A 25,331-nucleotide genomic window follows, 5' to 3' on the forward strand; every position below is an offset into this window, starting at 1 on the left:
ACGCTGTGATGCGACAGAGCACATTTGTGAACTCACGGTGACCGGTTCGTGACCTCAAATTCAACTTACACGTTGTGTGAATATTTTATAGTGAAGTGAAGTGACAATTTCAACATAGGAGTTCACAATTTTGGTCTCATGTTGTATTGTACAAGCTCTTGCATTTTACAACATACTTACCTTCATATAGACATACCCTTAATCATTTCTGTGAATAGCAACTTCTGCCTGTAAAAGAGCAGCAACACAGTAGCAACGCAATCTCACTAATTGTGTTGCATCACCAGAGCAGCTGTTGTTACACACCATTAGTACCTGTTTTATCAGTAATTGACCACATATGCCTATAAACTATCACCAGTGTTTACTGTACATCTCATGCTTCATCAATAAACTTCAGAAAATTAATCAATGATTTGTAGTGTAAACAAACTTTACAAAGTTTATCATTATAAGGGATAAAATGAAAAAGGGAAATAAAATGATGTCTGCCATGTAAATACAGTAATTATTTTAAGTAGTTTTTATAAATGAATTAAATTAATTTTATACATGTAGGTTTGATCTGCATTTTACATATCAATGTATAGAGTGAAACAAAGTAATTATTACTCGATTTTGTCTCTCACCTTATTTTTGTGTGTAAACTCTCACCACATATTGTTTTTTTTATAAATACAAGGTCAAATTTACTGTCATTCTCTCCATACACAATACTCAGTATACAGGGGAATGGAATTGTGTTCCTTCAGTGCATCAATAAGAAGATACAATAAAAAATAAAAATAAAAAAAACAGAAAACAAGTCCAAATACAGGAAAGTGAGGGTAGTTCTGTTGTAATTTGTCTCAAGTGCAATGACTGGGCGGATGTGGCTCTTTTCATTAAAACACTAAAATGTTCTGAAGGATTAAAACGTACATAAGAAATAATACTCGCAGCAATAAAAATAGAAGACATGAAAGTCACATGAGGAATAGTATAAAGGGTACGTCCACACTAAACTGGATACATGTGTAAACACATCTTTTTCTCTGCCTCCAGCAAAAAACCTTCTCCCCCCAAAAACTGAGCTTCTTCTTTTTGTAAATCTTCAAATGCCGGCTTGATGTGTTAATATGTACGGGTTAAACAGAGCTGAGTTTAGAAGGACCCTCTGTGGTCTCAGACTTTAGCTATGGATATCAGCTTGTGTGCAGGAAATAGTGCAAGAAGGTTATTGTGAATACACAGAACACATTTGCCAGGATAGAGCCCGTTCATTCCTCCATTTGTTTGTGAATGACATTTTTTTCTTCCTCCTTGCTTTCAGGTTTATCACTGACAATTGTCATTTGTGTCTTTTCCTCCAGGAAAGTGGTTGATGCCAATCACAGGGAGAGGTGGGTCTCCAACAACATGTACTGGGAGCTCCGCAAAAACCCCGGATTCATCAATATGGAATCTACAGTGAACCTGTGGTAGCAAATGGATCGTTCTGGCCATCATATCGTCATTGCAGACAAGAAGGCTGTTACCTATGCACAATAAGGTGTTACAAGAAACATGTTAATGATAAAAACATCCGTGTGCATGTACAGGAGCGGCTACAGAGCTGAGGAATGGCCTGATGCCCAGCGACCCTGTTGAGGGTCTGTGGCACTGCCACACGGTCATCCATCCATGGAAACATCCTGTAGGATCACCTTCATTGTGCTTGTCCAAGCTGGGTTGTCAGGGCAACAGTCGTACCACTCCTATGTAGATCTATCCTCAGCTCCTTTGACTTCTGAGTATGTCCTTGCCTTAAAACGACATGTCACACGATTTAGCGCTTTTTAGTCGAAGCCATTTGATTTCTGACAGCCGTTTGGGTTAGACTAGTCTATCAAGTAGACATTTTGATTACCTATGATACCGTGCATGTTTAGAGAGCAGCTTTCACTGGCATTAAGCCGCATTTACTATGTCATCAATTATTGTAGAAAAAAAGAGGTATTTTTATAAAATATCTTCAGAATTTAGTGAAAAAAGTACTATGTGAATTGGCAGATTTTATTTATTCTTGCCTTTTAATACTGTTGAATCTGTGTGATAGCAGTACTCTCTCTCGGGAAACAACTCATTTACTTCAAACCCCGCCCTCACCTCCCCCAACTGGGCCTGACCTCCCTTCAATCACCAGTCCTCACCCTTCCCCTGCATGGTTACATGAAACCAACTTCTCTGAGTCACATGGTTACATAAATACATACACAACTCCCTCAATGTATAGTGGACACACTATAGTGTCCAGTCTCATTGTGGTGCAGGTAAATGTCTTGGTTTCAGTGAAATAACAGACATTCAAACATTAGATGTTCAGTCATCTAAATGTCAAGAGTTTAAGAAAAGATGGTGTAGTAGGTTGTACAGGTCGTAACGCCCTCTGAGATACTTTTGTGCTTCATAAATAGAGCTGACAGTGAAGTCATATATATTTCCATTACAAGGCCAAACACTCATTTTGTGTACATTCAGTCACATAACTTATTTGAAATTAAAACTATTAAATCAATAAATCAATCATTTTTTGTCAAAAATTATGACAAATTCCCATCACACTTGGCTAGAGACGTTTCAAATGCACAACTTAATTCTGACTAACAACCAAAAGTCTTGATTCATGATGTTATGAAACAAAGAAAATTGTGAAATTATTAACAGCAAATGCTTTTTTCTTTATAAGTTACCTTATTATTATTATTAATTATTATCCAAACAGTTATACATCCTCTTCTGATTGATTATTTAATCATTTAATTATGTCTGCATCCATGAGTCACTCAGCCACCTGAGTGCCATTATGAAACACCAGAGACACCTACAGGTCGTCCCATGAAAATGCAGTTTCAGGATTCTTCAGGATAGTTTCAGATGTGAGAGCCAAACACCTTTGTACAGTAACGATTATACTGTAGAGGCACTGAAGCCTTTATTTTAATGTGTCTGATTCCCCAGAGACTTTACTGCTATGATGTGGGCTTCTGCAAAGCACCAGTTACTTATTTGAAGTTTCTATATTTATTGCAAAGCAGATTAGCTTTAATGTTTTAACTAGTCCCCCTCCCCCCTTTTGTGTTACAGAGTGTGAAAATATAACAAGGGGCCTTTGATAGATATCAACCCCAACACACGCAGGCACATTGCGTATCAGAGGACGTTTTAAATTGATTCCCCTCGTTCAGGACTGTAGGGTGAGGACCCTGACAGAGAGAAAGAGAGTATAAATATGTAGAGTGAAAACTATGTGAAGCAAATCCATCCTGTGTGCACTGTTCACATGGTACTGTAGATTACAAACCAAAAAGTTAGTACTGCTTTGCATCCATATATAGTGTTTTTTTACACGTTGTGTGCTTTTAATTTTATTCCCAATCACAAACTCAATGCTAACTCGTCAGCGTCGGTTTCACTTGCTGTGCCTTAATGCATTTATTAATGCCTCACAAACACACAACTGATGAGAATCCCCATGCCAAGAAGAAGGTATGCCATTAACAAGTCAAACTCCGCACATTCTCCACCCTCCACCTGCCTACATACAATAAACTATATTGAGGAGTTAGCTGTGGGCAAACTGATTCTGAGGGAAGTGTCTTTGATGTTACCAGTGGGAAAAAAAAAAAGGTTTACCTGACTGTAAAATGCTTGCAGTGTTGAGAAATGTTCTGCTCTGCTCCACTACTCCAACATGTAACCAGTACATTTTTGGCAATCACTGTAAATACAGCACATTTGAGAAGATGGGTCACTACTGCAAAAGCTGATTCCTTTTTCCTCCTACATCAGTGATTTTTATTTTTTTTAAACAAGACTGAATCCCAGCAGTTTTGAGTGGAGGTCGGGGCAATGTTTTGCGTAGTGCTTGGTATCATAGAGTCAGACTGTAGTGAGAGGAAAAAAAAAAAAAAAAAAAAAAATTCACAAAACCTTCTCATGCTTTCTTTGTCCATTGTTCTACCTGCATGTCTAGACAAATTAGCCTGCCAATGAATGTTGCAGATGCCTTATGAAAAAAGTTTTTGTTTTCTCAATTGGGCTCTCATGTTTTGTTTTTTGTTTTAGACTGACATGTATCACAAAAGCACTGTGTCAGCTCAGTTTTCTTTCAGATCGATTTCCTAATGGGTACCTTCTAAAGTGCAATTTTAACAAAGTACATATCTTTCCATGAACACTGTACACTGCTGCTACATAGTGCTTGTTCTAATAAAACTGTAAAACTCAACTGATGAGGAGTGAGTGGTTTATATGTAAAGACATGGTCTTGTGAAATAATACTGTCCTCATTAGAAAATTCATTGTGAATAGAGCTGTGTGAAATAACATTCAGTCTATAAAATGACAGGAAATAATGAAATATGTCCAGACAAGTTTTATGGCGATGTCTTAAAATGTCTAGTTGGGTCTGACCAACAGTCAAAAGCAACAAATATTCATTCAGTTTAGAAGCTGCAACGACAATTGTTTTTTGGCAATTCTTCTTAAAATGATTTTAACCATTATCACCTATGAAAATAGTTGCTTCATTTTTCTGTCCATCAGCTAACCAGTTAATCAACTTATTTATTCAGCTCTACTTGTAAAGACTCTTCTCAAATCAGAGAAGATACACTACTCTCATCTCTTATGTATTTTGTGTATTGTCTCTTCTCATGGATGTTTGAGCTTCATTGTGCAGAATGTATGTATGTGCATGTGCAAATTTTGACACTAGAAGCTCCCTTTAAATCTGAATTTAAGACGTGTATGTACTGATAATGGGCTTTTCAGTTAAGTGGAAGACATCCTCTGTGCAGCGGTTAACTTTTGAAATTAATTTTTCACATGGTAATTTAACATTTTTGTGGAAAAATAACATTTATGTATAACATAAATAACATAACATTTTAGTACCAAAATAATTAATAGAACTTCAAAACTAGGCAGGGTTATGTATTAGCTGATCTGTTTTCTTTTTAAAAAGGGGATAAAAAAAAAAGGATTCCAATAATCATCTGCCTGATTTTATCTGATTATTCATGTAGAAGCAAGAAAAATATGTGATTATGCTTTGTACAAATATATCTTCTTCAATACAACCAGATCACAAATACAGGCATATAGTTGTATTTATAGACAATTATCCCAATTATAATTACAATCACCATTCTGGTCAGAAAACCCCTAATCAGATATTTTCCTTGAATCGTTGAGGCCTAATATTTTCACCGTCCTTTGGTGTGATCGACATGAGCTTTCTCGCCTCTTAGTTATCAAACCACACGAATCAAGAATGAATGGACCGGTGCACGCACCCTGATGTAACTGCCTTTGTACTAATACAGCAGGACGCGTTGCCTCATAAATTGATGGCTGTCAACTGGTCGGCTCCCATGAGAGACATTTCATTCAATAACACAGCAACAGCTCCCGAAGGCACCACAGCGATCTGCTCTCTCAATACCGTCTATTGACCAGTAACAGAAACCAACACTTGTTAACATTTAGTGTTTGGTTTATTTCCTAGATTTTTACACATTGTTCCTGCTATTATTCTGGACCAGGGTTCAGTTCATACTGCAGAGGACACCAGTCAGTAAATGTAATAAATATATGACAGATTTTACTATGAGACACACAGCCAAAAAAAAGACAAAAAAAACAAAACAAACAAACAAACAAAAAAAAAAACAACAGACCAACAGAAAGGGCATAAGAAGTCACACGTCATCTATTTGAGAGTCAACCAGATAACAACAGCGGGGGTTGGTCTGTATACTACATACTGACAGATGGTAAAGTGGAAATAGGAAAAATAAATTCATTTTTGCTATAGATCAAAGCACAGATAACTCTTTCAAATTTAGAAACTAAAATAATCTCTCCCCTTCAATTCACTTCCATTTCCAGGTGACTTTTGTTCATTTAGGCTTCACAGAAAGGCAACAGTGTCTGAAGTAAATTAAAAGTTTTAGGTCTTCTATTGGCTGTCAGCTGCATACACTTCAATACAACGCTGGGGAAAAAAACTATGTGGAATAAAAAATTAAATAAAGTCAACTGGAACCTAAAAGCATCTGCATCATAAAAAAAAGACAAATAATTTCCAGCACTGAAAAAAATAAATAAAGCAAAACAGCCAAAACTATTAAAATAAAAAGGTCATGAGGAAGTGCTTCATAATATTCATTGTTGGTTTCTTACTTCATTTACACACGTGTGTTCCCTTAAATATGTTTGATGGCCTATGTAGAACATGATGGCGTCCTAACAACCTGATGACAAAATTTTATTTAGATTTAATTCTTAACATTGAATTTGATTCATCACTAATACTTTTCTAAAGTTGTATGATTCATGTTGATGTAACTTTAGTTACTGAGGAGCATGATCTACTATTGTAACGTTTACATGATTTAAAAAAATATACCTTGGCCTCATATCATCCATTGGTAGGAAAACAATCTACAGCCTCATCATGACTCGACACCAGCTGATATACAGTATGTGACAATGTGGGTGAAGCGACTGTTGACTGTTGTGGTGTTTACTTGATGGAGGCCATGATCTTGATGTACTGGAGGGCGTTGTGTGCTGCGTCGTTGTGTGCGTTGCTACAGGAAATGCCTGTGCCGTGGCACACGGTGACCGGTGAGGTGGACAGCTCTGCCAGACACTGGTACTGGCCGTTCACCGTCAGCTCATCTGCCAAAGAGACACACACACACACTTTACAAAGTGACACAACACAACGTGGAAGTCCATGGAGGTCTGCCGTCACTGATGATTCTCTAAATTCCTTAAATTCTTTGTATTTTAATAAAAATATCGATTATAGCTACTTTAAAGTCACCATTTTCATAAAATCAGATCCTTTTTGCAGTGCATTTTTTTCCTGCAGTAGCCATTCAATATATTTTAATTCTATAATTTTCTCTCTATATAGTAGTTCTTATCATTGTTAGTGGCAGACTCAGCAACTCCCTTTTCCTACTGCTGCTGCTGCTGCGTCACATTAAAAGCATTAAACTTGCGAATCACAGGGTGGCTTTTACTTTGAAGCAGCCGTAGAAAATTGATCATGATCATTCTCATAAAAATGCACCTGTCACAGTGATCTGATAGAGGAAGAGCAGCAGCACCTCCAATTCTTACCTCTATAGTATGAAACCAGACTGCGGCTGCAACGAGCGACTTCTTCATTAGAACAAAGAGAGTTTTTTTGGAGCACTGTCAACAGATACACCAGTTGCTCTTCTGTTCTTCTCAGGGGGTGTTTGTCGTAATATTAAACTACACTGGCTGTTTCCATGGTGACCACAAGTGTCATCAAATCAACAAGGACTGAAATCGTAAGGATTATAACTTCAGTATTTATATTATTCTATTATTGCTGTGCTGCTTCTAGGTTAGGCAAATTGTACCAATGGAGACACGAACAACGGCACCAACACAAACGTTAACGTTAAACCTGATTACTGATAAAACATCAGCTCCCAGATGCCTGTATAATCTGAGGGACAAGTTCATAATCAAAAAGAAATGATATATTATTTAGAGATTTCATCTGATTTGTTCTTTCAGTAATAAGTTTTAATTCTGTACTATTGCTTTTTTCTATCTTGCCACAATAAATGTGTAGTTACCAGAACTGTACTCATTCACTTCAGGCTTTTTTTTTTTTTTTTTTTCCAAACTCCTACTTAATTATTTCTCCACAATACAGGACAGTTGAGATGGTGTGTCTGGCATCTCTCAAGCCTCTGTGTTCTGATCTGAGATGGGACTGAAGGAAGTCAGGAGCCACGTTTGCTGAATGGAAACCACTGTATCTCTGGCAGAGAGACACAGATGCAGTGTGGGCTGTCTCACCAATATCAAAGTATGTGACCTCAAAGCCTTGCTCCTTTGACAGCTCCAACATCAGCAGAATGTAATCTGTGTTGGGAATACTCAGGGGGTTTCTTCTCAGTAAAGACATCTTCTCCGCTGATGAGTTCCTTAAGTTTTCAAATCGGACGCTTGGTTTAGGCGTCTGAAAATGAGACGGTAAATGGAACAAAGAACTTTTTAACTCAGAAATGCTGCTGCTGCCTTCAAAGGTCACAAAGAAAAAATGCTAGAAATATTTGACATACCCATGTGATTTCAGAACAGCCTGACAGACTTTGTAGCTTTGCCACCATTTTCTCTGCAGCTGCCTTTTTTGCTGCCTTTTTGGAGTTTCCTACAGCTGTCAAAACATAAGACAGAGAATGAGAACAGGACGATCGCTGAAAAATTAAATTGTCATTTCAAGGGATTTTACATGAATGTCTCAAAAAGACCCATACCCTTCTCTGACAGGGACTCCATTCGACAAGTAACAGTGAATTCTCTCTTGTGTGGCGGACCAGCCTCCGTTACAACTGTGTAGTCAGGAAGACGCCACCCCCTCTGCAACGCCAGCTCCTACAATGAAAAGCCAAAGAGGACGAGTAAAAACAGAGTTAGTATTTCATTTGTTTAATACTTATGCATATTAGTTGCTGCTTGCCACTTTCAATTACAGCTTGGTAAATGGACATGATTTCTGGAAGTAATTACATTTGTCAAGCTTTGTTTTAATCTTTTTTATTCAAGTTTGGGACCGAAAACATTCAAATACATATACAGAGAAACTACTACAACTGTACATGTACAATCACATAGACAACACATTCGCACACACCTGCAGTACCCCCACTGAGTTGGGATGGTTGTTTGCTTCTGCTGCAACACCATTACTTTCAGACTTCACAGGAATATGCCTGTTGGGAATCACATCAAAACTCAGCTAAAACAGAGCAACACTCATTCACAAGGCTGTCGGCTCGATTTGTATTTGCAACAGTGCAGGCCTTCAACTAACCATTATTTTCATTATTGGTTGATCTGCCAATTATTGGCTCAATTAATTACCTCAGAATATAGTGAAAAATTAACTATGTAATTTACCAAAGCCCAAAGAGATAGACTCAAATTCATAGCAGGTTTTGCCAAGATAGAAGTCTAAAACCCCAAACCATTTAGATAAATAATAGCAAACAAATATTCACATTTAATGAATCTGGAAGGAGTGGATTTCTAGCATTTTTGTTTTTATGAATAATTACATAAATGATTAATATATTATCAAATTTGTTGCCAATTAATTTTATGTCTATCAACTAATCATTTGATCTCTACTCACACTGTTCCAGCATCTATTTGCAGCATGTTCAGGGCAGCCTCTGCAGCCTGGTGTCTAGCAGCCTTTTTACTGGGACCTTGCCCTGAAACAAAGTACAGCCAGACAACACAACGCCACAGATTATGTAATAGATTACACAAATTATTTCTACAGAGCACCAAAACCTCAAACCACTTAGTGACCCATATTGGCTAAAAAAACAAATATCCCTGTAAGACAAAATCTAAATTCCTGTTTTAAACCCTGGAAGCCCACAGCGCGTCTTGAATCAGTTGTGTCTCAATGTACCATCGCAGACAGTCAAGATGAACCCTGAAGCCTCAACACCGAGTTTTAAAAAAGGCTTGATATCCTCTTCTCTGGGCCTGAACTGCTCTATGCCTCAGGTTAGATACCGTTGTTAAAAAAAAAAAAAACAAGGCATGAGGAGGATACATTTAAGAGCACATTGCTGCCAAAGACCCAACTAACAACAAAGGAGGAGTGACAAATAAGACACTGCGGACTGAAATGAGCAATGTATGACTTTCAGTTCAAATTCAGTGACAGGCAGCTGTCAGCACAGCAGGGCGGGGACTGTTCACGTACCTGTGCAGCTCACATCTCCGATTGTAACGCTGAAGACGAAGCTGGGCTGGTGAGCCTCTCCTTCGTTCTTCTCCATCACATACACGGGAAGGTTGCCAGTTCTGGTGCCATATTCATGCAGGATTTGTATAGGTGTTTTCCCAGGATTGCTCCTCTGCGCTTCAAGTGAGTTCAAGCTGTGTGTATTAAACAAGCAGACACAAAGAGTTAACCAGACGCATAAGAACTGCGTTGTTGTCATACATCTAAGAAATCAGAGCAGTTAATAGACCAAAAATAATGAATGCATAGGATAGAACCTGTTTACAGCAGGGGATAACTAAACCCACTGTCAATACTTGTGTCTTATTTATTTATTTTTCCAACAAATATTGGCAGTTTATTAGCTTATAAACATATGAGCCACCAAAACTAGTCTTTCAGCTTTTTACGGAAGTATTTTCAATTTCTTAGGGTTATGGTTTGTAGCATTACTATATAGGTTATATAGTTCTAAGTTACTGTATAAGTTCTTGATGATAATAAATCTAAGAATACTGACAGCTTTAGAGCTGCACCTGACCTTTATTTTCATTCTTACATTTTCAAGTAACTCATCAAATTGTATATAAAATGCAAAAGAGCAGTGGAAAAATACATCTTCTTCACTTTCCCAGAGCCCATGACATCTTCATGTTGTTTATGTTGTAAGTTTTATGTGACCGACAGGCCAAAAATTCAAACTATTATACTAATAAACCACTATATAACTACTATAAAACTATTTACAGTTGTAAAAAACAGAGAAAAGCTGTGAATTATCATATGTGAGAAGCTGGAACAGTACTGTAGATCACCCCACCCCTGAAATAAATGTAACCAAGTTGTAAATGTTATGTTCACCTTGAAATAAATGGAGCTAAACATAAAAATACAATCTCCCCAAAAACTACAGCATCAAAATCACTGGAGTTGAGTTAAATCCTCTCTCACACAGTCTCAACAAAAACATAAAGTTTTACAGACTGCATTGCATAATCTGGTATGGGGCTTTTTAATTTTCCGGTCACTAAGTGTAAGACATCAATGTCAATTCGCAGTCTCAGCTGTTAGGACTCACAGACTTGCTGCAGGTTTCTGATGTGATGACAGGGGCTCAAGGGCGTTTCACTGTGAAACTGACAAACACTCCCTCCAACAACCTTTTGGAGTCCTTTGTGTACACTTGTCATACATCTATATATATCTATATCCAACACTGCAAACTAAGCTTCTGGGAATGCTTCACAATTTATAGTCTGCTAATGTTAAAAACAGGGGATGATGTCTCACATCATTAACATTTAAGAAACAGGCAAGAACAAGTTTAAGCAAACACTATGTCTGCTCCTTTGGTCTGTGAAGCAAAATCTTGCTGAACTAAAATATCATCTAGTTTGATCAGATGCGTCTCATGCAGGTTACTATCATAACGCATATGGTATGTGATGCTCACACGTGACTGACCACAGAAATGACTCTGCCCAAGATAAATGATTTTATTAAGTGCCTTTTAGCCAATGATCCCTCCTGCGCTCACACGCTAAAGCTGATGTCTGCTGAGGGAAAGGCTGCTGCACGGTTTTTACTTTCTTTATCCAGGGAAGTATCGCTGAAAGTAAACCTCTTCACTCTCACACAGTTAAACACATCTACACTGGGAAGCTGGCCAGGACGGTGACAGCCTGATCTGCTGGTAACTCAGCAGCTGCACAGGAGCAGCTGCAGGTAAGGACACTTCATGAGGGATCCCCCCAAGTTTTTTTTTTTTTTTTACACACAGCTTTTTATGGCCTTGCAGCTGGTGTTTTCCACATATACAGTAAAATGGCACTGAATGAATTAGAGTTTGTGTTTTGGACTGAGAAGGTGCTGGTATGAGTGTTCAAATCAGGTACATACCTCAATTAAAATAATTCACTGCAGGTGATATTATTTCATCCACGTTGATAACTGCAGTTTTAGCTTTCAGGGCACAATAGCAAACGCTGCTAAATCTTTGTCTGACAGAAACTGAACACATGGAAATGATGATTTTTTTTGCAGCTTTTATTCTGGTATTATTACCTAAAATATTGTGAAAGGCTGAGCTTTGTCATGTCAGCCAGGTAGGTTACCGACTTTAACGCTGTTAGTTAATCAAATTAAAAGTATATTCATATATCTACAGACTCTGAAGCTGACAGAGGTTAAAGTTAGAGGGTTTAATATAAGTGACATAACTTCATAAGGCTTCTTTTTGGGATTTAACAGCATTAAGACACAGTCAAAGCCAGTATGGTGTTTATGTTATTTTCTATAGTTTCACTCCTCTGTAAACCACGTCGAGCTTATATCTAACTGGATTTGTATTTGTCAGTGCAGGCCTTGATGTTTCAACACGTTATAAATGCTGTTGTTGTCGAAGGTAAGCCAGCGTTAAACACACTTTAACACAGTTAACCGATTAAAAACAACTAACCCGGTTTCGGCGGTGGCTCTCGCCGCCGGTGGCTGATATCCCTCCTCAGACATGTCGGCCGGTCCCTGTGGTGAGGAATAATCTCACACTCACCGCTGCGAGGGGACTCTTCTCAGCATCTAGTTACGGTACTGGGAGGGAAAAATGAAGTGGCCTAAAAGATGCTAACAGCTCACTTACAGGAGCCTGACCGGGGAAATCACCGAATTTAACATCAACATCAACATCCGGGTCAGCGGCAGGTCAGCGGGCGCCACCGTGCGGAGCTGGGTGGTTACCGCCCCCTGCTGGGCAGCGGTGGTAGCTCAGGCTCACCCAGCGTCTACTGCCCATGATTTAAGGCAGTGGGGTTTTTTTTTTTTTTTTTTTTTTTTTGAGGGTGATTATATTCACTATAATTCCATCCATTAAGTAACACAATGAGAAAATGTATGGCTGTTTTGGTCATGGGTTTCTAACGCCGTCTGAGGGTCTGTGGTCTAATCTGTGTCAGTTTTAGGGTCTTTGACGTGAAAAAGTTTGAGAGCCGAATTTAGCTTAACTGAAATTTGATGAGGAGTTACATTTAAATGAAACATAAACCTCCAAATAAACTCTAAAACTACATTTCTATGGGACCACACACCACCCAATCCAGTGAACATTCGGGGTATGGGCACTGAGATTGTAAAAATACAAATACCTGGCTGAATAAACTGGACTGGATGGACAATGTTAATATATTATACAAGAAAGGGCAGATCTGCTGAGGAGACTCAGGTGAGATGTTGTCGAATAGTAAATGACATGTGGGCCTGTGAATATTCTCATTTGTCCAGGTCATAGTATCTCAAAGGAGTTTTAAATCGAAAGCAACTGGACAACTAACCAAGTCCAGTAGCTTTCGATTTAAAACTCCTTTGAGATAAATGACATGTGAGTGATCGGTGTGCAGACATTCCCCAAATAAGAGAAGAGAGACTAAATGAAAGAGAATAGATTAAATGAATGAAAATTCCTTCACAGTGTTTCAGATGTTTGCGAGTTGCTGCCAGTGCCACCAAAGAAACTCCTCAGATGGTTTAATTTAAATAACCATTTAACCATCGGATTCAATTATCCAATATGTCACGAAAAATCCAACATCCACATGTTTTTTTTCTTTCCTTTCATCTAATGACCCTAAGATTAATCTTGTGACCTTTTGAAGGGCCCAACCCCTAGGTTGGGAACCACAAGACCTTAGTAGCAGACTGCATCTTGGTTGTTTTGCAGTGTCCTGTAAACCCATACAGGCAGGGCAGGATGTGTTGGTTAAATTTAAATAAAAAAAAAAAAGAAAAGAAAATCAGCAAATCTTCACATATGAAAAGCTAAAATGAGGAAATATCAAATATTTGTGTCTGTTTTCGTTTTATGCAAATTCGTGGCATTGTGGTCAATTCAAGGTGTTCACTGAACGGCTGCACTCAAGTTAGGACTAACATAATCTGTCACAGAATACATTTTAAAAGTGCATTTTTAAACATGTGCATACATACAGAGTGGATAGGTGTTCAAATTAGAAAATACTTTCACAATAACAAACATTTATTGCCTGATTGATGGAAAATTGCTGTTACAACACCTTCAACACCAGTTTCCGTAGATTTTGAACAATATGTGCATAGTTATATTAAGTGACAATGGTAACAATAATACAGTCACATTTTCAAGAATAAAAGTCTAAATGTGTATGTAAAATAAAACTGAAAAAAACAAAAGCCAAGATGTTGCATTTACCCCTGAATTGATGTGCATGATTCATTTGTATAGTTCATTAAAACAAACATTAAATATCATGTACAAATATTTAAATTTGGCAATTACACTCTACAGTGTGAGTATTGTACCTTTCCCACTTTCTCATATAAACCTTAAAAAACTGTGTGACAAAATCATCTCAACCAAAGGTTCACTTTCAGCCATATGTCATTGTCTTTGTCAGCAAATGGGAGCTGGTTCAGGAGTTATCATAAAAATATAAAACAGATTTGGAAAAAGCTTTCCAACAATTTACTCATCAGATTAATAATTTTAAAGTTTTGTAGAACAAAAACAGATCTCAGGGAACATCTGATGTGAGAGTCGATCAAACAGACGGCAGGCTGGGAGGACGGGCTGCAGGGACTGGAAAGACCACTTTCTTCCTGAGCGAGAAGGCTGGTTGAGGCATTTGCTTTTTTTTATGGAATAAATCTGTCCTCTTGCTAACATCTGCATTCACTTTTGTCAGGATAGACACAAGGTCAACGCTCCTGGGAAAAGCAAAAGATACAGAGAGATGGTGACCTGAATAAAAACTACCGATGCAGAATTAATTATTCTCTAATTTTATATATTTTAAATAATGCATCATTTGTGTATCATAAACTGATCATATGTTTTGTTTGTAAAATATTCTTATGAAAAGCAACTGTAACTGTTTAGTAAATGTAGCAGAGTAAAAAGTAAAATATTTCCCTCTGAAATAAGAAAAGAGAAGAATAAAGAATCAGACAGTGGAAATACTCAAATAAGTAGGTAGTGAATAGTGTAAAATAGTACAGTACAGTACAGATGATATGAATTTTTTTCAGTGGTGGAAAGTAACTAAGTTCATTTACAGGAAATGAACTTAGTTACTTTCCACCAAAAAACTCATGTCATCCAAAATATCTGATATGTTGTGTCACTGACCTGGGCACCATCTGGACCAGGTTTTGGCACAGAGACTGAATAAACCAGGTGCCGTTCTTCCTGTCTCTGAAGGAGGTGAAAGAAGGAACAGTGGCCATTGCCTGCAGGAAATCAGCATCAGATGGGATGGAGTCTTTCGCTACAACAGCATCAGTACAAACAGTACTACGTGCGCTGCCATCAGCCTCGATGAAGACAGCCTTTTGCTCGTTGTTTCCCTGGCAAGCCTGGATGAAAAACAGCTTGGGTTTTTCTGCCAAAGAGGGGCACTCCACTCCATTCAAAGGCTCCATCAGCTCCATGAGCTTAACGGAGTGGCCGTCCACACCACACACCGCTCCCTCTTGGCCATGACTCAGAATAAAGCACGCCACACAGTCCATCTGACTGTGGTCTCTCTTGCCGAGCTCCTGCAACACAGACAGCATCTCCACGCCCGTACAGTCGCGCCGTATCTCGACCACAAAGCCAAGCCACTTGAACACATCATCCAGACACTCTGGAACATATATACATCTAAATGTAAATACAGGCAAACGTGCAGCAATATGCCCACAGGCAGACAGAGCAGGGCTGGAGTACATGCCATCCGTGTCCATCTGAGATTTCCAAAATTAAATAAACATGAACTTACTTTCATCAATCATGGTCCCCTCCCGATTCTTGAAAGAGGATTCAGAGAAGTCGTAGTTGTTTACTATCAAGCAGATACCTCGCTTTGCTGCAGTCATGGGATATATTCCCAAATCCTACAGAAATAAATCCACAACCCAGATTAAATAATTAAAGACAAGACTGGAGTCAGTGTAATACTTGGACTTAAAATACTATAATATACTGTACATGTTTTGCTACCCGCTACATGTTCAAGCTATAGTTTTAGACAGAATACACAGGGCCGGACTAGAGAGGCAACTGGCCACAGAGTGAACTTGCAGCATTTGGAGCTCCTGAGGTTGCAGGACTGCCATGAGAACATGTACTTGCACCAATAAAAACAAACAAATCACACACCTCACTGTTCGCATTTGTAGTTTGAAACCTCTGCTTTTCAGGGGAGGTCTCGTTTTCTTGAGGCAGTCCCAAGGCATCTCTTCTCACTGTGAGAAGATGACAGTTAGCAAAATTGAAGAGGCAAAAATTATATTTGAATAATTATATGGTCTGTCATGTTGTGTCATTAGAGCTTGTTCAGGAAAATATGTACAACAACCTTCCAAGGAGGCACAGCTGCCTGTTTCAGTGCGTAAACCACTCAGTCCATGTGACAGGGCCCCATATTCCTCTCCACTATGGAACACATCTGGAAGATCAAGGGAAGTAAAAAAAAAAAAAAAAAAAAGAGGATTCAGAATAAATCAATCCACTGCACTACACTTGAAAAAGGTTTCTGTTTTAAAACAACAAACACAACTCAGAACTCACCCACAGAGGTGTTGGAAGAATTCAAGGACCTCTGTGTAGGACACAAGAGAAATTACACATGACCATCAAAAACACAAGGAAATATCATGTGTCATTCGTTTGTATGAGTGTGACTCAGTTTCTCACCTGGTCAAATAACTGGAATTCTTCAAAGAAGGGGAAAAAAAAGATAATTAGAATTATAATTATTGACAAAATGATAAAAAATACAACATGCAATGACTATGAGGTCATTTACATATGAATCTAAATTACAGCAACACAACTAGACATCAATGAGAGTAGGAAGAAACAACAGAATTAAGTTTGGATTCCCATTTCTGGCCACAATATCACAATATCCATCATCCAAGTTTTGTTTTTCATTATTAAGTGTTTCACAACTTTAAGTTTAGAAATTCACTCCATTTATTGGAGATTCGTTACTGACTTAAAAGCATGTTTATTTAAGGAAAACATATTACCGACTGAAGTCCCTCATGTAAACCAGTTATGGAGACACAAGCAGGTATCCAGAGTTTTCTCTACATGTAAATACACTTAGGTGATGAGACGCGTCATCTTATATGAGTTTACCTGATCTTTCACCTGAGACGGCCCTTTCATGATTTAAAGACTGAGGGTCCTGATAAAGAAGAGAGAAAACAACTGGCATTGCAACAAATGGCTAATGCAGAAGGAATAAAGTGGCATGTGACACTGCAGTGATGTGAGGATAATATCAAAGTAGAGAATCAAAGACTGTACCTGGTTTGGCCCAAAAGGGTAAGTTTGTGACCTCGGTCGGCCTGTCTCTTGAGCCAAAAGGCTGGTTTGACGTACTGTGATAAGAAAATAAAAAATGACAAAAAAACATGACACAAGTAAACCAACAGTAGCATAACTTAGATACAGATTATCAGAAGATATTAAAAACAAGGTGAAAAATACAAATCCCCTTAAATGATCACATATTAGGGTTAGGACTTTGTATAAGGTTAAGGGTTTGCTGTCTCTTGTACTGCTGTCTCTACCTCACAGCGCCCTGTCCTCACATTTTCCCACTCCTGTTCCTGCTCTTCCTGATTTAATATGCCTGCCTCCTGTACTTCTCCACTGCCTCTGCTGTCTCTACTGTTACGTCTTCGGTCTTGCATTTGTTGTTGCCAGTAACGTTTGGAACAAGAATTTCTGTAGCTTACGTGGCAGTGCTTTGAACTGGTTGATCTTATCTTTCAACATGGGACAGACTGACTGAATCATTTTCTCCAGTTCATCTAAATTAGTGTCACTGAGGAGGTCCGTGTGCTCCATCTCAAGGAAGACCTCCAGCGTAGTCTGAAATGTTAAGCAGATCTACAGTTAGACTTAATTCTATCCTTCGGTAATGTGATGCACATTTTACAGCAGAAACGTAATGGTTTTCAAAAGGCAAAAAAAAAAGGCAAAAAAACAGTTCTTATAAATTAAACATGTTTGAAGTTGTAGCACCATTTAGAAATTATAGTTTGTATTTTTATAACTATAGCCGATTGCCTCTACTTCTAACTCGTCTTTTCTCCTCAAACAAAGGTTTCAAACATTGACAATCTGAAGAAGCACTCACAACATTGTCCTCCAGTTTTCTACGTGGCAGTGTTGTGTTCAACAAGAACTTCACACTTCTCAAGTCATCATCAGTAATCTCCTCAGACAGGTTGTAGAGCAGCTTCCTGGAATAACAGAAAATAAACTGTTAAGTGTTGTCAGAGGGGGCCTGGTGGTTACCTGGACACAGGTCATCATATCGTGTCCCTATTCTGAGGACATCTTTGATTCATCTTAACAATGAGGATACACAAGACCCACATTTTCTCTACTGACACAACATTTGATACTAACATTGGTCGTTACCAAGCCTTGATACCATTATCAGTAATCTTTATTTTTAATAAATAAAAATGTGCAATGAATACACAACTACTTCGATTATTGTTGAATCCTTTAAATCAGATTTTAAGCAAAAGTGCCAAAACAATTCGGTGGTTACAGCTTCCCAAATGTGACTGTGCAGGTTTTCATCATCTTCTACAATAGTGAACTTATTGTTTACTTAGTGAGTTTTGGACTGTTGTTCATACAAAAAAGAAAAGGTCACCTTCTGAGCGTTTTCTGAGTGTTTTCTGAGTGTTTTCAGAGACTAGACAATTTACAAAATTATTGGGAAAAAATGATCTGCACACTAATCAATCATTACAACAAACCTACTTCTATGTAACATGAAGCTGTGACTATAAATTTGTACAATTGTTTTGCTTTTGGCTGCAAAAGCAGAGCCTACATTTGTACTTGCAATTTACATACATGGGCATGTGTCTGCAGCATTCATGTGGGTTTCACAGTTTCCTGCTTTGAATGTGTGTACTACGCACAAGCAGTTATTTTTTTCTGACTTTTTGTGTAACACCAACGTTGATATAATTTTTGCATAAATATTATTTAAACATTCTTTAAATTATCTTCTCTACATCTCCACAAACTTGAATATCTCAAGCAAAATTAGGTTAACTGTCTACACATCATTTCACAAGTTCTGCACTGGCTCTGATACCAATCCCCATGTTGTATGTAGACGGGTGCATCCCTACTTAGCAAAGTGTTTTCATAAATTTTCCTGGAAAGTAAATCACAATCTATGATTTTGAAGTAAAATACGTGCAGCTCACCTGTAAGGAGAGATGAGGCTACTGGTTGTAGAGTCTCCATCGGTGAGATTGTGGTGACGGACCAGACGGGTGCGCTTTATGATGAGGAGAAGCTCAGTCAACAGGTGTGGTCGCTCAGGTGACAGAAGGTCTTGAGCCGCCAGACGAGAGAAGAGGTCGTTGGCCGACTCCACAGAGGTCAGGTTGTGGCCCAGGAGGTCAGTGCAAAGAAATGCTAAAGCTTTTACTTCTTCCTTACGCAGGGCCTTCCCTACCTCAAACAGCAGCCTCTGAAAATCCATTTCCTGTACTAAAAACAAGATAAACTCACTCAGATGTCTTGTTTCTCTTTCATTCGTTGTGTAGTACATCATACCAATCATTACGTCCTCATTTTGTTACTTTATAGCCACAATTTGATGTAGTGAAATTGCTCACAGATCATTTTGATAACATTTGAGAGCATTCTGGAGGAGGCTGTGTGAATTATTTTTAGCTCTTAGACCACCAGATCGATACTTTTCTATATTTCCACCGCTACACAGATTACACCCAGCTGTATTTATCTATGAGGCCAGATGAAAATAATCATCTGAGAAACGCAGCCACAGGAGACAGCAGGTAGTTCATCTTCAGGTATGTCTTAAAGACAAAGGCCTAGACGACCTGTAATGTTTTTTACTTTTAAACTCAGACAAAACTGAAATTATTGTGCTTGGTCCTAAACACCTCAGAAAGAACAATATCTAATCATATAGTTACATTTGATGGCATTACCCGGGCCTCCAGTTCTACTGTAAGGAACCTTGGGGTCATTTTTAACCATGTCCTTTGCCTCACACATAAAACAAGCCTCTAGGACAGGCCTCATCCACCTGCACAATATTGTGAAAATGTGAAACATCTGGCCTCAGAAAGATGCAAAAAACTAGTCCCTGCATCAGTCACCCCTAGACTGGACTACTGTGATTCCTTATTATCAGGATGTCCCAATAACTGTAAAAAGCCTTCAGTTGATCGAAAATGAGTACTGACAGGAACTAGAAAATAAAAACAAACATCATGTTTCCCCAATGTTAGCTTCACTGCACTGGCCCCCTGTTCTCTTTAGGTACAAATCCCTGAATGACTGAGCACCATCACATCTTAAAAACCTCATAGTGCCCTATTAGTCCACAGGAACTCATCGCTCTCAGTGTGCAGGCTCACTTGTGGCTCCCACAGCCCCGAGAGCAGAACCGGAGGCAGAGCCCTCAGCAGTCAGACTCCCTTCCGGTGAAACTATCTGTCTGCCTGGGTTCAGGAGGCAGACAACCCGTGACGCAGCGAGCACTTCTTTTAAATGTCTTATCAAAGCTAAAAAAAAAACAAAAAAACAATCGCTGTCATGATCGCTTCTTCACACTTAACCCGCTTCACGATCAGTCTCCGCGGTTAAAAAGTTGGATCACATTTTCTGCATACTTCAACCACAGAAACGGGCTTTTCTGCTCAACCCCAACATGTCGCGCAGTTGTTACCTGTTTGGAGACGAGTTTTCAGCAGATCTGACTGAGGAGGGTGTTTGTCGTCTGCTTCAACATGCCCGACGCGCCGCAGGTGACAGCTGACGACTGAAATACACTGATTTACATCCCAAACACGAACTTCGCAGCTCGGACGTAGCTCAAGCCCAAGGAAATCAACAGAAGAGGAAGTAGAAATAAATCGAAAGTAAAAAGGCACAGGGTGGGTCACGGAGCATTAGACATGTCCCAGAGACATGTCCCTGTACCGCATGCCCACATGCCCACATGTGGACAGAGCTCTGTCCACATGTGGGCACATGTGGGCTTTAACCCGATCAGGACCCATTAACCTATGCCTGGTGACCTAAAGTCAAGCCTCATGTAATAAAATCATTTTAATAATTCATCTCTATGCAGCCTCAGGAGACAGCATCAACTTTTTAAAATTGACATCCACGTCTATATTTGCTTGATTTGTCACGATCACCCAGTGGTGAAAACTATCAAAAACTGAATTTTCTATTCGACTATGCAGCCAGTGCAGAAATATTTGGGGGAAATGATCAGGAAGTCATAAGAGAATAATTATTTTTGATGTTACAGTGACCCACAGTAACCTAGCAGTAACTTACAGTGACGGAAGTTAAAGAAATGTCTGACTTTGTGTGGGTTAAATTCATGGTTATAACAGCATTAGGTGTGTCAGGCATGTCACACATTTTATACAAATATTCTGCATTATGTCCAGATGTGGGCCACAACAGCTGTTCACGGTGTGTGCCTGCTTTAGCATCATTTACCACCACATGTTCACCAAAGTTTGGCCACTATTTTGTATTTTTTGTTAAATTCGCTGACTGATAGTGTATTTATAGAGTCAGGGATAAATGACTCACACAGTCGTGATACATGGATTTATTGCACTTCTTGCACTCATGCAAATAAATGAATGCCGTCTCGACAAGAATCAACCATTGTCCATATATTGTCATACAAAATATTATTTTTGAGAGAGACATAGGCTATCACAGGAACACATGATTTAAAAAAAAATGAAACGGGGCACATCAGTTTTGAATCAGTGCAAGGTGTATTAAACTACAGGTAGCCATAGCAACAATACTGTAATTCATTTCAGTGTTACCAGTTAACACACAGAGGTGAGAGTATTAAAAGACATTACACACAAACTACGAACAATGGACCACAATCTTCTGCCAACTTTGCCTACTTTTTTTTCTTTGAAAAGTGGTCATAATATTAAGGGGTGTGCTAAATTATGATGTCAACTGAGGCTTTGACTCTGTCCGGTTTTTTCATCTATTAGGACACTTTATTCTGCATTAACATTGAGAAAATATGTCTATGATAATTCAACAAAACTCAGTATGGAGAACCACGCTGACCTATGAAGGCAGAGAGCTGTTACTACAATAAAGCCAAAGTTGAGAAGGCAGGATGTAGTAAGAAGAATTTAATTTCTATTTAGATCTACAATTTAAAAGTAGCTTAACCAAACAAAATTGTTAGTTACACTAGAGTCAAGGTTCATTAGTTACTGCTGCTCTGCCAAGCTGGGCAAGTTACCTTTTTAGCAGGGCTACTTTAGCTATTTTTCTCTCTATGACTGGATTTAGCTGCTGTCTCAGTGATACACGACAAACTAAACAAAAAAACTAAATTATTAAGACGTTACCTCATCAAATATCATACTTTTCAATTATAGGAAACAGGCGGGGTAAAGTAAGTAAATTTAGTTTTAGTCAAAGCTAGCCGTGTTGTCTCCAGATAGCTTAACATAAATTTGGCTCATCTTGCTTTAGTTAGCTTGACTGTTTGGTTTTTTTGTTGTATCTCCTTTTCTTTGGAATAATTTCTATTGCATGAAACAGCAACATAAATAATAAATAAATGTTTGACTATAAATAGCTTTGTAGGGCACCACAGATCTCCTCAAATTGCCCTTGAGGTTACACTATATTTTTTGAAATTATATATTAATCATATGTTTTAAGAAGGAAAAAAAAATACTAATAAAGAATATAAACCTAAAAATCTCATTAATTATTTGTGGCAGTGTTTGTTTTAATGGGGTTTGGTCTTCAGGGTCTTGATGTGTCCTCTGTGTCTCACTCTGACACTGAGCCATGCCCGGGAGTTCACACCTGAGCTATTGAACCTGAAGGTCTCTATGAAGACGCACACACACACACACAGAAAGAGAGAGAGAAATAAAAGGCAGAGTATAATACAACATCAATGGTAAAATAACATTTCTCCATTCAGCAATACCTTCCATAAAAATGAAACCTTTGGACATACTGTAAGCGTTACATTGGCCAGTTAACTATTAACACACCCCTCAGACAGTTAGTTCATGTCCAGTAGTGTCACAGAACCACATGGCACTATCATGTCCCCTGCTCTGATTCAAAGTTGAAACTTTAAAACTCATATTTATAAATTGTTGCAGATGAGGGAGGTTTAAGGCCTGCTGTGAATTCATAAGTTGCGCAGTATGCTGAGTGAGCGGGGTGATACTTCAGCGATGTGAAGTAGGCACTCTCATTCCTCAAATGACGAATTCCACTCGGTCACCAAAGGGGTTCATCAACGCAACGTTGTTCCCCCTCTTGATTGAGATAAATTAAGGTGCCCTGCTGGTTGGATTAATCTCACTAGTATTCCCTCCACTACCAGTGATTGAAGAAACATCTCGAGGGGTACAAATGTTCTAATATTATATATTTGAATTATTATTACTTAAGTATTACTGGGTAAAAAGTATCTTTATTTTACCTATTTTCTATCCTAAGGGGTAGTTTAATTTATCGCACTGCACAATATTTTATTTGTTTATAATAGATGTTATAATAAATGTGAAATCATTAACTTGTAACAACTAAGCTGTAAGATAAAAAAATAGTAGAGTAGAAGTATAAAGTAGCATAAAAAGGAAATATTCAAGTGTAGTATAAGTACCTTTAAGTACAGTGGTTGAGTTACATTACACCACCGTGACACCCCCAATAATAATAATAGATGATAGGCCAAATAATAGTTAAGTTCATAATAATAATAATAATAATAATAATAATAATAAACCTAGATTAGCACTGATATGAGCTATAACACAGAGTTGAATATGTATGAATGTGTGTGTGTGTGTGTGTGTGTGAGTGTGTGAGTGAGTTGAACACTTACTGTCAGTAATGAGGGAGTGCACAGCGGTGATGTGTCTCCGACCCAGGCCGTGACTCCTGGACAGCAGGCAGTCCAAATAGATGCCCCAGAAGACCCGGGCCAGATCCCAGTACAGCGCCGTGTGTTTGGTGTTGTCTGACGACCTGAGGAGCACCATCAGGTCCCAGAAGGCGGGCACCGTGTCAGCGATCCTCGGGGAGCGCATCTCCAGCAGCAGCGCCGAGGAGGAGTCCCAGCACTGCGGGTTCGCCCGATGGGCCGTCAGGGGGTCCACCTGACCCGGCCTCTGGCCCTGCAGCGGCACGGCACACATGCAGCTCAGCACAAACACTGTGGCCAAAGGTATGTTCAGGATCACTGGGACCATCTGCGGAGGACACGACGCAGGTCAGCCTTTTCTACTGATTCACCGGTAAAGTTCAGCAAAAAATATTAAGTTTATGAGCTCAGCTTTTAAAAGTAATAGAACTTTTGATTGTATGCATATGTTGAAGACAAATGAGGCCAGAACTAACACTTAAATTGACACATTCATGTTTTAAAAGATGAATGCATTTCAGAAGGCTACATATGCAAACACATAGCCTAAGATGGACCTGTTTCTCTGTCTGAAAACTGAAATTACTGGCTAATAATTCGCCTCACATTCAACAGAGTTAACGGTGATAATCTGTTCTGCAAATCCAAATATGTAAATTAGGCCCAGTTGTTGCCTAAATAGACTATATTCCAATGAAATAGTGTACTTACCACTAAAGCTGGACGCACTAACAAGACTACAATGTTGATTAGAGTTTGGTAAATATCTGCTGGGTCTTAATTGACGTCAGTGCCTCCCTCCTCTGCACGTACGAGTTAGCGTACTGCTTGCTTTTAGTCATTTCAGTCATTAGATTGTATTTGTTGCATTATTTTACTAAACTACGCATGTTCTGGTGATTTAACAATAATTCATATGCATGCTTGTACAGGCTCAATACCTGCTAGAGCAAAACTAACTGTTGAGTTACCTCTTAATGGGACAAAATTATTATTAAATGAAAAAATATTCTTGTTCAGTGACCATGTTTTGTGAAAGATAGCACATTTTTAAGGTTTTGTTCATTTTTAAGGTTTGTTCTGTTCTTTTGATTGTTAATTGTCATTATTAATGCACTGATTGCACCTATTAATTGTTCTATAAAATGATGAAAAATGTGCATCACTATTCTCTAGATGTTCAATCTGAAGATGTCACTGTAGCCCAAGGGGATATCTTCAGTCTAAAACAAAAGATATTCCATTTATTATAACGTAAGAAAAGGAAAAAACAACAAGTCCTCACTTTTAAGAAGCTGGAACATATTGCATTTTTTGCTTGAAAATTATTTAAATAAATAATTGGTTATCAAAATAGTTGCCAATTAATTTGCATCTGCATTTGAATCTGTAATCATTCAATCTTCACTGTGTCCTTCAAGAGATCTGTGAGTCTCCATTGAGTCTTTGGTAGTCACCTTTAATTTTTGAGTCCTTTGCGTTAAGAAAAAGAAATTGTTTGGGTTCAAGTAAAG

General features: G+C 38.5%; 4 protein-coding genes across 6 annotated transcripts in view; 1 reads left to right on the forward strand and 3 right to left on the reverse strand.

Moving 5' to 3' along the window:
- The window catches only part of osbpl6 (oxysterol binding protein-like 6), a 37,981-nt gene extending 33,732 nt beyond the window's left edge, over positions 1 to 4,249 (forward strand). For both annotated transcript variants that reach the window (XM_071474911.1, XM_071474912.1), the window contains one exon: positions 1,353 to 4,249. In XM_071474911.1, coding sequence (XP_071331012.1) covers positions 1,353 to 1,464 — 112 coding nt within the window. In that variant the 3' untranslated portion in view covers positions 1,465 to 4,249. The remainder of the gene's footprint in view (positions 1 to 1,352) is intronic.
- Positions 3,359 to 12,516, reverse strand: prkra (protein kinase, interferon-inducible double stranded RNA dependent activator). The gene is made up of 8 exons (XM_071474913.1): positions 12,282 to 12,516; positions 9,803 to 9,978; positions 9,215 to 9,296; positions 8,714 to 8,792; positions 8,337 to 8,454; positions 8,142 to 8,236; positions 7,876 to 8,038; positions 3,359 to 6,708 (listed from the first exon to the last, which is right to left on the reverse strand). Exons 1-8 carry the CDS (start codon positions 12,332 to 12,334, stop codon positions 6,551 to 6,553), a joined length of 924 nt encoding a protein of 307 aa, XP_071331014.1. The 5' UTR covers positions 12,335 to 12,516; the 3' UTR covers positions 3,359 to 6,550.
- A 1,313-nt stretch (positions 12,517 to 13,829) lies between these two features.
- casp10 (caspase 10, apoptosis-related cysteine peptidase) lies at positions 13,830 to 20,776 on the reverse strand. 2 transcript variants are annotated; one of them, XM_071474915.1, is made up of 14 exons: positions 20,587 to 20,776; positions 20,276 to 20,422; positions 19,088 to 19,376; positions 17,989 to 18,094; positions 17,585 to 17,720; positions 17,151 to 17,224; positions 16,980 to 17,028; positions 16,530 to 16,549; positions 16,404 to 16,434; positions 16,192 to 16,281; positions 15,993 to 16,078; positions 15,613 to 15,727; positions 14,979 to 15,477; positions 13,830 to 14,557 (listed from the first exon to the last, which is right to left on the reverse strand). In XM_071474915.1, exons 3-14 carry the CDS (start codon positions 19,366 to 19,368, stop codon positions 14,392 to 14,394), a joined length of 1,653 nt encoding a protein of 550 aa, XP_071331016.1. In that variant the 5' UTR covers positions 19,369 to 19,376; positions 20,276 to 20,422; positions 20,587 to 20,776; the 3' UTR covers positions 13,830 to 14,391. The 2 variants fall into 2 exon arrangements, with proteins under 2 accessions (XP_071331016.1, XP_071331015.1); XM_071474914.1 differs by lacking the exon at positions 20,276 to 20,422 and having other exon boundaries at positions 20,587 to 20,754.
- A 476-nt stretch (positions 20,777 to 21,252) lies between these two features.
- On the reverse strand, positions 21,253 to 24,695 carry LOC139619461 (protein FAM237A-like). Its single transcript, XM_071474916.1, has 3 exons — positions 24,529 to 24,695; positions 23,779 to 24,145; positions 21,253 to 22,763 (listed from the first exon to the last, which is right to left on the reverse strand). Exons 2-3 carry the CDS (start codon positions 24,143 to 24,145, stop codon positions 22,660 to 22,662), a joined length of 471 nt encoding a protein of 156 aa, XP_071331017.1. The 5' UTR covers positions 24,529 to 24,695; the 3' UTR covers positions 21,253 to 22,659.
- Positions 24,696 to 25,331: the final 636 nt, after the last annotated feature.

Source organism: Trachinotus anak, unplaced genomic scaffold (genome assembly GCF_046630095.1).
Source record: "Trachinotus anak isolate AG129_WGS33_773 ecotype Australia unplaced genomic scaffold, CSIRO_AGI_Tana_v1 ptg000001l, whole genome shotgun sequence".
NCBI lineage: Eukaryota > Metazoa > Chordata > Actinopteri > Carangiformes > Carangidae > Trachinotus > Trachinotus anak.